This window comes from Ciconia boyciana, chromosome 1 (genome assembly GCF_034638445.1).
Source record: "Ciconia boyciana chromosome 1, ASM3463844v1, whole genome shotgun sequence".
Taxonomy (NCBI): domain Eukaryota; kingdom Metazoa; phylum Chordata; class Aves; order Ciconiiformes; family Ciconiidae; genus Ciconia; species Ciconia boyciana.
Genome location: NC_132934.1, coordinates 41378334 through 41391678, shown reverse-complemented (window position 1 = coordinate 41391678; position 13345 = coordinate 41378334). Strand labels below are relative to the sequence as shown.

Sequence of the window (13345 nt, the reverse complement as noted above, 5' to 3'; positions counted from 1 at the left end):
TTTAATCACTCCAAATCAGAAGCAGTTCTAGTTAATGCCAATTCATTTGTTCACTCAAGCCCTGCAATACAGGGGAAAAAAAGTTATGCTCATTAAGAGTTTATAATGCTGTCTTGGGACACAAAGGTATTAAAGCAGCTTAAGAGTTTCCCATGCATCTGGTTTACTGGCTACCAGATAGATGAGGGCTAAAGTTGCTTTGACTTTCTGGGGATATTCTGAGAGGCCAAAGTAACTGCAGAGGCAAGATATATGCATGCGCCAACTGCTTTAGCTGGGAGTCAAACACCTCAATGTTAAACAGCAGTCTAAGGAAGCATTCTCTTCCCACTAAGGGGATACTCTAAATACTGCTGCTTGCCAGAAAAGGCTTAAAAAATGCTGTAGCAATGAATGTACCAAAAAAAGCTGTTTTCAGGTAGGGGGAATAGAATGAGCAATTCAACAGTACACATGAAAAGCTTGCATCTTTCACTGACTTATTCACTTCACAATCACTGACAAGACTGATGTACATATTTCTGCACCTGCAACTGTAAAAGCAGATAAAGTATTTAATATGTAATTTACAATGTATTTTACCAGCTTGGCATACAGGATGAACAGAATATATCAAAGTAGTTGACAGTTATAGGCTTGTGGAGGCCCTGCAAAAATATTACTTCAGATATCTGCTAATTTAAAAAAAATCAATTTGCATTTTAGAAGTGATACAATTCAATCTACCACAAAATACAAAGAGCTGCAAAAACGTATACCATTCCAACAACAATGTATATAAGTTATTAAATAATGATCTGATTTAAAAGAATATAAATGAAGCCTTTAAGTAGGTCTTTTCTACATGCATATTATTCCTCATTAAAGAAAAATATGTAAAAAGGCCATTGGTAATTGCTTTGTTAACCACTGTAGAAAATGCCAATTCTCTGGTCACAGATGCCACTAGTTTAGCACTTAAGGTCTCTGCAGTGTTACATGTGATTATTTTTAAATACTGTTAATTCTATTACTCCATTGGTAAAGAATGCGTGACTTGGAATATGGCAGTCTTCATATTGAGAGGGCAGTGATGCACAGTCTTATAATTATCCAGAAGAACAGCACCCTCCACTGCTCTGTACTTGTGGCTCATCATCAATGATCTGTACACCTCGCCTTGTTATTCCTGACTGACTGGAACCATTGCCTCTTGCTCTTTCATCCACTTGAGCAGTTTCTATCATTCCTGTAAAGGAAGAAATGTATTAGATTATATTCCACTGCATTTTTACACAAGACTTTGAGATCTTAGTCTATTTAAGTTACATGCACAGAGAGAAAGTTCAGCAAAACTGGTTCTCTTATTTATTATGCAGAAGTAAGTACTCAGGCATCACATGGCATAGCTGCAAGAACATACTTAAATCTTCTTCCTAAAACACCAAACATCCAGCAGCTCCGGTTGACTAAGGGAGACCTTAGCTGCTCAAATGTTCTGGAGTTAGTGACTTCAAAAGCTAGATCTACCCACTCATATCAAGAGCATTCTGTTAAAAAACCCCAACCTACTCTTCAGACATGCAGGTGAAGTTTTGCTTAAATTCTTGTATCATAAGAACACAATGAATAGGACAACTTCCCTGTGTTGCAATGTTTTTATCCTATGTTCCGTGATCTTTAACATTTGCTTAGACTGCTGTGTAAAATTTGCATCATTACAACTTAGAGTTTATGATTTGTAATTGGCATCATTTGATAAGATTTTTGAACGATATTAAAACAGATGGTTTGAAGCAGGCAATAGTGAGACCAGTCACATGAAGTTTGATTTGATGTTCCTATTTACACATGCTGAGTGAAACAGCAGTCAGTGCTCCAACAAATGACAAAAGACTTTGAGTACAGCATGAATTTGCAGTATTGTAAGCATCCATACGTCCATAGCTGTAACAGTACACAAGTGGCTTGAAGCCGACTCAGATGAAGTCAGTTCTTAGTAATACTTTACCCTAAGGCTTTTCTGTACGGTTTTAAGCATTCTGAAGCCGTGAGCATTTTGTGAATGAGCTCTTTACCAACAAACTAGATAATACCTACTTTTACAAAGGTCAAGAAACAGTTCTTCAATTCCTTTGTTCTGTTTAGCTGAAGTATGATAATGTTTTGCTCCAACAGATTCAGCATACCTGTAGGAATGCAGATACAGAACCTCAGTGTACTAAAGGACTCAATCTTTCTAAGCCACTTTATGTGAAGCACAAAGATGATCACAAGATGTTTTGTTCAGAGTTAATCTACACATACTGATTTAATGTAAAAAGGAAATTATGTGGTTAAAGCTGCCACGATTGATAAAAACACTAGAGGAAATAAAGAAAGTTTCATGTCTAGAAATGCATTTAAACTGCAAATGTTGACTTCAATCACATGCAACTCTCAAGTCACACTTTGGTCAGTAAGGACATTCCAGGACTCAGATACTAATAGTACACTTAACACAGCAACCAGCTAGGCCCAGCTGGTTTATGCCTGCCAGTTGTTAACAGCATCACAAGTTTATTACTCCAGCGTAATTCTGCAATGACTGTTTCTATTAGTAATTGGTGTGACTTACGTTTCTGCTTCTTGCACTGAAACATGTCTCTCTTTTTCCAAGTCTATTTTGTTACCTGTTGGAAACAAGTTAATGTTTCAAGTTTTGTACTCCAAAATTACACAAAAGAAAGCAGTCATGTAATCATTGTTCCCCATCATTTTCTTACAAGCTGTCCCAGTGAAGACCAACTCTGACACAGGTCTCAATTTGGAGCATGACAATATGATTTAAGAATCGCCTTTCACTCAAGCATTTACAGGCAATGAAGATGAAGTTCTACTTCTGTAGAGAGATCAGGATAGCTAAATAGCTCCATATAAGCCACTGATTGGGCCTTCTGCTTTTCTTTTGTAATTTATTAGCAGCTTATCTGTGCTGCAGAGGTAGTTTTTGTAGAATATCCATACATCTATCCTCCTGAAAGTGTTTTAATCACTAGATACAATTTTAAATCTAAACCCAGTATTTCTGTTGCATTCTAATATCCAAGCTTTAAGACTCATTCCACCCCCCAAGCACTTGATTATGAGAACAGACAAGCATCCAGTCTATGCCACTGAGAACAGTAAAAAACATTACATTTGAGTACTTGCAAGAAGGATAATACACATTTGAGGTTTATGTTTCTCTTTGTTAAACTACAGTCTGCAGGTGTCTGTACCATGCACTTCTGCCATGGTGCATTATTAAACAGCTTGTTTTTTCAAAACAAACTCTTATTTTCCTCAGTGTGATCTGCTGAAACTTCTAGCTCCAACTGAATTTTAAATATAAAATTAACATAAGCTTTAACCCTTCACATGTACAAGCTGTCAAAGCAGTGTTCGGAAGATGCTATTAATCAAGAGAAACATTTCTGATTCAGTCATTAGAATCACATGTTAAAAAAGACTTACCTACTATACATAAACAGATTTCATTTCCCAACATTTTTCTTAATTCCTTAACCCAGTTTTTTACCTGCAAAAAGAACAGAGGTAAGTTTATTTTCACTTGATATACTACTAGCTTAGGCATTGCAGAACTGACCCATCTCCTTCATTAACTGTTTACTCTAAACTTGAAACAAACATGTTTAGAGCAACAGAGAGAGACAAAATATTCTTTAGACAGCTCTTGCTCAGCAAGTTTTAGTTCACAGTTGAAATTAAGAGCAAACGACTTAAATAAAATGGTTCAGTTACTCCAGAAATATAACTCACCACACTCATGTTAGCCCCACTCCAAAGAACAAGTTCACTGCATTGGCCACTTTAGGTCAGGCATGAGATCTTTTATCAACAGGCACTTACTGACAGATCACAAATGGTACATTAAAGGTAGAGGTACCTGAACTGAGTTGTTCAGGTTAGATTATAACAGATGTTTGTTTCCTGAGAGAACAGATGGGACAAGAGTGTCAAGTCAGCTGATGGTAAGGTATCTGTTATCAATTCTGTCGTCATGCTTTGAAGTTCTATGATCACTGGATCTTTGACTTAGGGACTGCTATTTTAAGGGAATGTAAGTTGTGAAGAGAGGCAATCACTTCAAGAACCTAAAAATAGTTAGGATACATGATACAGAGGTAGTTATGCAATAACTTCTGCAAATTAACCTTTCCTCTTTTCTCTGAGAACTTAAGTGTTTTGATATCACAGAATTTTACTAAGTAGGGCTCAGCATGAAAAGGCACAAGTTGAAGTAGTACTCAAGTCATCACAATTCTGCAGATGGGGGGCAGGAGTTTAACTGCTAACACAAGTGCTTTACTCGCCCTACATCAGACTATTTAAATTACTTAAGCTGTTGTGGAACTATACCCTTATACTACTTCTATCACTGCTAACCCAAGCCTTGCCCATACAACCACAATTTCTTACTCCTCTACACAGAGGTCCTACTGGTTTTACCACAAGCTAATCGGAGATAAACTCACTTAAGAAAGTGTCACCAGTTTTAAACTGGTACATCCTATAGAGTGAACAACGTTGGAAAAAACTCACCTGCTCAGACTGATCAACTAATACTGCCGTAAAATAATTAGCCATCAATGCTCAGGTTTTTATGAGGATTTGAAGTCCAAATATCTATTATCACTGAGAAAGTAATGTTTCCACTATCACGTATTGCAATTTCAGAGTTCTCTGATCTGTAAAAGGTCATGTCACTTAGTATCTTTTCGTAATTTGGTTCATACAGTAGGTATCAGTATTGCATGGTATCACAATAGTGGTTTATGTTTATAGCCTGTCACAGGTAACTCACACATCTAATTCTCAGGTGTTCTTTGAATAACCCTGCTAGAACTTTAGTAGACTGAAAAAGTCAGCCTTCAAAAGAATACTAATAAGGTGTATACTTCCATTATATGGTCTGAATTTGCAGATGTAATATATATTGCTACTGCTGAAAACAGAAGATACCTATTTACATACTTATATCACAGATTGTCTTTCAATCAGTTTACATCTCACATAGAAGTAAAAATATGTCCAGTACCTTTTGAAAAGAGTCTTCATCTGTTATATCATATACTAGAATAGCGCCATTAGAATCTCTGTAGTAGATCGGCCCCAATGCATGAAATCTTTCTTGACCAGCTGTATCCTGCATTTAAAATACACTGTTAACATTTAAGACAGAGCAAATGATACTTCAAGGCACTCCAAATGCTTTGAAATTTTACTTTATTAAGAAGTGCCTAACATTTGAGTTCTAGTAAACCTAAGTAATTTTTCAGGAAAATATTCTATTTAGCTAGGGGAGGGAAAATAGAAAAGTAAACATACCCATATTGCAAGGTTTACTCTTTTCCCACCAATATTTAGCTTCTTTGTGAGAAAAGATGCCTGGAAAGCAAAACAGATTAGAGTTAAGTTTTACAGACAAATGTCTGATTTGACTTCAGATTAATTTACTAATAAAAACATCTGAATCAATAAGACAGATTTCTAGATCAAAATACCCTTTAAGTCAGAAGGCTGAGTCAATACTAAGCCAGTTAGTAATTTCATACAGTTTGCCAGGAGTCTATTCTAAATAAATTTGGCTTAAACCAATCATTTACTACATCTTTTTGCTGTTGTTTTGAATGAATTGGGAGGGATAAGAGTTGCGTGGAAAGAGTCTGAATTCACAACACTGATAAGTCTAAGCTGAACTCTAAGCATTTCACAAGGGTACATGAAGTTTGGGTAGGAACCAGCCTAACAGGATTTTTAATTTGCAGGAATTAGGCAAAGTAGTTCATTATTAGTGAGCTACTAGAACAAAATAAAATAGTTTGAGTTTATTGCCAAAAGTCTCAGAACACTAGTATTCCGCAAGTTTCCTTCTCTGCATCTTTTCCCTTTTTTTTGCTGAAGTGAGCCCACAACTCTCCTCACCTGTTTGGGGGGGCTTTTTTGGGGCAGTGGTGTGGTTTGTTTGGGTTTTTTTTTCTTCCAGACACTGCTCCTGAAAGCTCAGTGATACACTTCTCAGCTGACACACGAAAGGAAAGCAAGTGGCAGGATAAGAAAAGCCTCAGAATAAGCATACAAGCTGCTCTAAGAATTCTACTACGTTGTCTTCTGAAAACATTTTACAGGACCAGAGCATAGTGCAAGGTTAGTCTAATTTCAGTAACTCAAGAGTATGTCTGTTCTTCTCCAAGCCTGCATGATCCACATTTTCAAACACCACCTCTGTTACCAAGTGTATAATTCAGTGGCTAAAAAGGGGTATAATTTAATACAAGTTTAATAGGCTAGAACAGGGTCCGAAGGAGTTGATACATTAGGAACCTGCTCCCGCCATTTTAAAGACTAGCAGTAACAAGTTAACATCAGACAATTCAGTTGCCAAGAGTTAACTTTTGCCTTTTGCCTTAAATTATACTCAGTTTTCCTTTCAGCTTCACCTCAACTTGCATTTGGATACAAACAAGTACTCAGTGGTATTTTATGATACATTCATCCCAGGTTATTTTAGGCTGGACTGTAGCAGCTCAACATGAGCTCTCTGTATGAGCACTGGCCAGGTATTGAAATAAAAGTCATGTGTATGTGGAAAGTGTCATGGGCCAGATCAGCTGCTTGAACCATCTTGCTGCTTAACTACACAAGCAACCAGTACACAAACAGAAGTCCACAGTAGTTCAATTTACACCAGCCTTAACTGCTGCAAAAGTGCCTCTCCGGAGTGCTGCCTGTATTACAGTTGAAGTCATCTAACTCAGCTGCCAGAGCAGCTCCTGCTCTTCAGCTACTTCCCTCACATCAACTCTGGCATCTGTATGACCTAAGGTGAGATGACTCAAACTTTTCTTTTTTGAAGTTGTACCTCCCCCCAAAACTTTCCACGAAGTCTGATAAACAGAACACAGAGATAAGACATACCAGAAAACACTCAAACTTTCTAAGAGCAGACAGCAAAGAACTAATCGTTATGACCATTGTATCCAACATGACTAAAGCATTAATGCTACCCCTTCAGTCTACAGTGAGGTGGCAGAAGTCAGCTTCAGAAAAGAGTTCCAGACAGCATGTTAAAAGTATTTAGCACTCTAGCCAACTTATAACAAACAGCTTAACAGCAGAGTAGCAAGTCTTAAGCATCAGGAAGACTAATTCTTTCATAAAAAACTCTGTAGAAAGTAGTTTATGGCTTTCAGCTAGCTGTCCCTAAGGATTATCTGATCAGTGTCTAGGCTTCATATCATCATTTTATCTACTACACCAGAGTTAAAAAGCCAAAAGCTTAGAGGTGACTTCAGAAGTTTTAACTCACCAATGCTTGGGCCATATTAAGAAAAGGTATGGTTAGGCACAATGAATCAATCTTACCTGGCAGTATTTTATTGATCTGCTGTACTACAGTTCTTGATATTCTATTGTAAATCTCAAAGGAAAAACTATTCTGAGCACTGTTTGCATTTGTCACAACACTGACAATCAAATCTGCTCAGTTGATATGAATTTCACAAGTGTTTGAGAATCACATTTCTGGACCAAAAGGCAGAAAAATCCTTCACAGAAACAGGATTTACACTTAAGAGAACCCACAGAACTCAGTATCCATAAAGTTATATCATCATGGCTTTAGATATTGGCCCAATTAATAGCACAGATATCTTTACTATCTGACAGAGCAAATATTGAAGTAGGCTTATCCCCCTAGACAAGTTTTGCTTAAGCATCACCAGTCCTTCAGGTCACTAGAGCTTTTGATAGCAATACCATCTTTTAGCACTAGGAGTAGAGCATTTCCTTTCCTATATACTCAAGTATTAGAAGACCCATACATTAAGGTGTTTTTAGTTATCTCCTTCAAAAAAAAAATTATCACAGGAGACTGTGGCAAGGGTATTTAACATTGGGCTATTGTACTTGCTCTCTGTATTAAAACTTGATGAATTGGTACTAATTAAGTTTTAGTCTACCTAAAGTCTTAGGCCTCTAACTAAAAAAGAAGAGACAATATCCTGTATCAGAAATCCTGATTACAAGCAAGTTTGTCTAAAAAGCTTGCCCAATAACAAGACTGGAACCTGGTGTTTCAAGCAGTCATGCTTAGTAATGAGCAGAAGGCTTTGTGAACATGCTGCAAGAAGCAGTCAATACTCTATTAAAAAATTACATGCTTCATTCTTCTTCATTGTGTTCATATACTTGAATACTGTTAGCAGGCTCTGTTCTTGAATTAATAGGTATGGGTAAGTTTGGCATATTTACCACCAGTAAAGTGCATTTTTCAGCCACAGTGGCAAACATGCCAAAGACAAACCACCTAATATCTACCTTTTAACACACACACCCCTCTACCCCCCCTTCAAGTTCCATTTGTCTCATGGAAGAGCAAGGTTACTGTACTTCACTCATTCTGACATGAGAGAAAAAAAAAATCAGGTGGACAGCAGGACTATGCAGTTTTTAGAAATTTGAGGGGAACCCAGCAGGAAAGGAAGAGCCTTGACTGCTGTTTTGAAATAGTTTAGGAAAAAAGTGCGCTGCCAAGAGCATCAAAGCCTTCGAAATCAGTACAGTCCAGACAGCAGTAGGTAATTACACAGAGAAGATTCAACATTTTTTCTCATCTCCCAAGAATTTATCAAATTGAGTACTACAAATTTAAGTCTGAGTTGTGACTCAACTTACAATCAGTAACTCCTTTCCATATTATTTTAATTACTATGACAATTCATTTTTGCTAGGACCACAGTTAATTCAAAGTAATCTCAAACAGCTTTTTGAAGTAAGCTACTAATTTTGGTATTTTGACTTTAGTGTCTTATGACTGGTCTGAAGAACACATGCACTTAGAAGAAAAGAATAATGCAAGTATAAGAGATAAAATTCCATTCTCTTTATATGCCTGTAGAAAACCTTTTCTTTCTTTTAATTCTTTCTTCTCAAAGCTCAGTTTCACATGTCCATCAGGTCCTGTTAGGAGCTGATAAAGGGGCTAGAGTAGAACACAAGGAAGACCCAGCTGGAAAAGATTCTCTTGAAAGTCACTGAATAAAAGCAGGTGGATGTCACCTGTCCCTTGACTGCTTCATCTTCAGAGGCAAGACAGGCATACAATCACTGTATATAGCCCTGAACCTCACTGTATTGTCTTTCCCTCCCTCCCTCCCTCCCCCCCCCCCCCCCCCCCCCGGCCCCCAGCTATCTTAGACAGCCAAGACAGCTTTTCCAGCTTATGCAAGTCCAGCAAAGCAATCAGGATCAGCAATCAGTATGATTAGCACCACATCAGCAGCTCTCAAGTTGGGTATTTTGCAGTCCTCCACACATTTGAGAGATTAGTACACAAAAGTTGTATTTACCTTGAGTAATTAACTAACAGAAAGTGTCTACCTGAATTTAAAAAAAATAGTTTGACAGTAGGTTTATTATTGGAGTAATTCCAGCACAGTTCACTTGATATTGATTTATATCTTAGAATTGCTTTATCAAGACAAGAGCACTGACCTCAATATTTCAATCATTGGGAACCAATTCTAACTGTTCCACCAGGTCTGACAACAGGTTATGGATTGTATTCATTACTTGCAAAAAGCCCTACCTTTCCTGCATCGGCTTTTTCACATTATTCTAGATAAATGTTTTATGTGAATCAGTAGCTACCTTAAGATATTGATAACCTGCAAATTGAAATTAAGTACATGACTTGAAGCTAACATAACTAGAGCAACACATCCCAGCAGCCTCCCAGCCTCAAAAGAAGTTCCAGTTCACCATTTTCCTCTAGCTAGCATCTAGGAAGAGGGGCATGGAGAGAAGAGAAACAGCTCCCTTTCACTAAAAGCCTTCTCTTACTAGCACAAAAGAAACCCTCTGTTTGTGAGTACACAGGTTAACTTCATGATGGAATAATACTTAAGTGTTAGAATTCAGATAGCAAAGCATAGATATACATTAGGTAAGATTCACACTGACCAATTTAAAGATTTCCTGTGCTCTCCCCATCACTGGGCTCACACTGCAGGAAGCACCAGTCAACATCACTAAATAAAGGTTCCAGAAGGCTACAGCCTCACCACCCTTTTTATTGCAATCACATTGGAATAAAGCACTATGCAGTACTTTCTTTTTTCTAAGTGACAGATTACTGTGGATGGAGAGCCTCATCTCAGTATCTAGTGATCTCTTCATACGATTCATCACTGTGGCTCTTTTGCTGAGTCAGGAGCTAAGTATTTACCTAATTTTGGCTTTATTGGAACAAAAGTAATTTGGTGCAATACTTTGAATTGATGCCATGAAAGCCACCTTATCAGATTAAGCCTTTAATCTCGGGGGAAAAAAGGATATTTTGCAAAAATATCACTCCATTGCTTAATCAGATAGCCTAGTTTCTCCTTATCCTATTCTTAAAGGGATGTTTTAATTTGCTAGTGGAAGAACTTACCAAAACTTTCCTCTAGAACTGTAAGATGTAGGAAAACAAGAACAATAAAGATAATACTTCACAAGCGTGCATAACATACAGTAAGATTCAACAGCAACTGACATTGTATTTTACAATCAGTAAGATGTATATGTAGCTAAGGAGGCTCAGAACAGAAAAGCAAATGAGTTGAGAAACACAGTGCAGTCAGTTAAAAGACCAAGGTAGCAACCAGAAACCTAATCACAGTGGAGAAACAAAATCTCAGTATCAAGGGTGAGCATGTGCTTCCACTCCTCTACAAGCACACAACCCCCCCTCCAGACAGTAAAAACTGAAAGCTCTCAAGCCATACTATCTAGAGACATTTTCCTGTCAACATTTTGGAACCATTTAAAGGTCCACTTTATGATATTTATGACCCGAGTCTGTATTCCATCTCGCTTTTTACTTCTAATTGTAGGTTTTCCACAACAGATTTAGAGAACGTGATTAACAAAAAAACCCCCACCAAGCTGCATCACATGACAAACTACTCACCTCTACTGTTTCTACATGGGATATGAGAATTCAGCTATACACGATCATTTCGATGTACTTTAAATGATTGTTTGCTCAATGCTACACTTCAGCTGCAGCTCTGACACCTACAAGCTCCTAGTCATTTCTACAGCATAGCAAATATCAATTACCTCTATGGCAATCAGAGCTACAATTGGCTTGCCATAAATACCACACTATGCCTAGTAAACCTACCAATAGATTTATCCAACAGCAGACTATGAACATAGGGTAATGAAGTTTAAAACATGTTCTTTTTAGCTCTTCATAGCAAAAATGGAGCAACAGTATCTGTTTATGAAACATTCACTGTATTGTTTCTAGTGCATCTCTAATGTTTCCTTGGTTTTAAGGGAAAGTCTCACTATTAAATACTTCTGAGATACCCAACCCACATGAATTTTCCCCTAGATGTGCAGGAATAGTGCACAACTACCCTAAGGCTCTTTTTTGGCATAATCTACTTATTCTGTGCTTCACAGAACCTCAAAAGTAGTTCAAAACTCACTAGTGGCCCACATGGTGGCAGGGTTTGTTTATTTACAAAAAAAAAGTATTAAGAGCAGTATACATTACAGTGCTAAAACCACACTTTCATATACATGCTCACAACTGCTAAGAAAGATGCTGTGCAACTGGTGTAACTGCAAATAAAAAGGTTAAGCAAGCGGAGACATCCCAACAGACTTAACATACAACCTGCAACACAAAGTTTAAAAACACGTTTTCTGAGACCATGTACAATATAAACGTTTTATTTTGTACCATGGCATACATGCCATTCAGCGCTAGCAGGTAATAAAAAAAAACATTACTTTCAATCAGACATCCTGTCACATTTCGGAAGTGGAACATCACTTCTTAGTTCTTTATAAATCAGCAGGCAGCACTACTAAGAATCAGGCCAAAATTCAGGGAGATAACGTGACAAGAAAGTAAGCCCTAAGAGTCTTTTCTGTTATTAAATCATAAACCTTAATCTCATAAACCATTTTATGAAAGCTGTTCTCTTTAAACAGTAATATTTAGGTAATTCAAGTGGTAGGATTTGAAAACATGAAAAAAACCATAATTAACAGAAATGCAGCACATATGAAACACTTAGTCATTAGTCCACTACCAATGATTACAGTAACAATACTTTCAAATCATGCCTCCCAAGATTCAAATGAAGACATTCATATACATAACTGGAAAAAACAGACAGTTAGCATTGAGAATAGAAACGAGGCCTTTAAGTACCGAAAGCTTAAGTCCGAGGCGTAAAAAGAACGAGAAAATTAGCTTCCAGCAAACTCGGCAGAGGACAGCCACCATTTAAAGAGCGACAGTGGTCACTCCGGCCACCGTCAAGCGGTAAACAAGACGGCAAGCACCGAACCCCTAGCGCGGGTTTACGGAGCAACACTCCACGAGCCCCAGGGCGGAAGGGGCAGGCCGGTAAGCGCCACAGGGCGACGCAGGGGCGGGCTGGCACCGGCCAGCAGTCCTAGAAGGTGCGCAAGGGAAGGGGAGAAGAGCAGCGGACCCCCCCCACACCTCGCCCTGGCTCGGTAGCTCCGGCAGGGGCTCCCCGCCCGCCCCCGGCCCGGCCCGCACCTGCAGGGTGGTGATGTGCTTGTCGTTGAACTTGTTCTCGCAGTAGCGCAGCACCAGGGAGGTTTTCCCCACGCAGCCCTCCCCGAGCAGCACCACCTTGAAGGAGAAGCTGCGGCCCCCGGCCGCCGCGCCGGCCCCCGCCGCCATCCGCGCTCCGCCGCCGAGCCGAGCAGGGCCGCCGCCGCCTCACATCAACGCTCCGCACCGCGGCGAGCCTCTGCCACCACCCTCGCCGCCGCCCACCGGGACGGGGACGCTCGGGGCGGGAGCGAGAGAGCGAGCGGGGAAGAGAGGGGGAGGTGCCGCCGAGGCCCCGGGGATGGGGGCGAGGAGAGACGCCGAGAACCACAACGTTCCCACAGCCGACAGCCCCGCTCCCCCTAATGGCGTCTTCTTCCTCCTACGTCACGCGCCGCTCGGTCACGCGCACCCCCCGCCGCCAATGGGAGGGCTGGACGCCACGGCGGCGAGAGGCCCCGCCCAAGGGCCGCGAAGGGGAGGGGCGCGGTGAGCGGGGCGGGGCGGAGTCTGCGGGGGCGGGGGCGGGGCCGGGGCTTGCGCCGGAGGCGGGTGGCGGCCGTGGCGGCGGCAGCTCGTCAGCCACAGGCCGCTCCCCCGGGCCGGGCGGCGCGGCGGGCTGCGCCGGGCGGGCTGGGTTTGCTTCGCTGCTGCGTGGGTGCCGGCACGGGCGCGGGAGCAGCGGTGTGAGTACGTGTATGTGCCTGCCGACGTGCCTGCCGGCGGCTCTGT

The 13345-nt window shown here is 40.2% G+C and overlaps 1 protein-coding gene and 1 long non-coding RNA gene across 2 annotated transcripts; both read right to left on the bottom strand.

Annotated features, from left to right (window-relative positions):
- Nucleotides 1-531: 531 nt before the first annotated feature.
- RAB21 (RAB21, member RAS oncogene family) lies at nt 532-13010 on the bottom strand. The gene is made up of 7 exons (XM_072863630.1): nt 12596-13010; nt 5350-5409; nt 5060-5167; nt 3475-3538; nt 2597-2651; nt 2080-2168; nt 532-1228 (listed from the first exon to the last, which is right to left on the bottom strand). The coding sequence occupies exons 1-7, from the start codon at nt 12740-12742 to the stop codon at nt 1089-1091; spliced, it is 663 nt and encodes a 220-aa protein (XP_072719731.1). The 5' UTR covers nt 12743-13010; the 3' UTR covers nt 532-1088.
- On the bottom strand, nt 3779-5050 carry LOC140652629 (uncharacterized). Its single transcript, XR_012042893.1, has 2 exons — nt 4564-5050; nt 3779-3951 (listed from the first exon to the last, which is right to left on the bottom strand). It is a non-coding gene; the product is annotated as an uncharacterized lncRNA (long non-coding RNA).
- Nucleotides 13011-13345: the final 335 nt, after the last annotated feature.

Excerpts from the sequence above, each read along its gene's own strand:
- RAB21 (XM_072863630.1), bottom strand. The coding sequence starts at position 12,742 with ATGGCGGCGGGGGCCGGCGCGGCGGCCGGGGGCCGCAGCTTCTCCTTC. Across the intron at positions 2,169-2,596 it reads TCAGTGCAAGAAGCAGAAAC|GTATGCTGAATCTGTTGGAG; the intron begins GTAAGTCACACC and ends GCATTCCTACAG. Across the intron at positions 1,229-2,079 it reads GTTTCTTGACCTTTGTAAAA|GAATGATAGAAACTGCTCAA; the intron begins GTAGGTATTATC and ends CTTCCTTTACAG.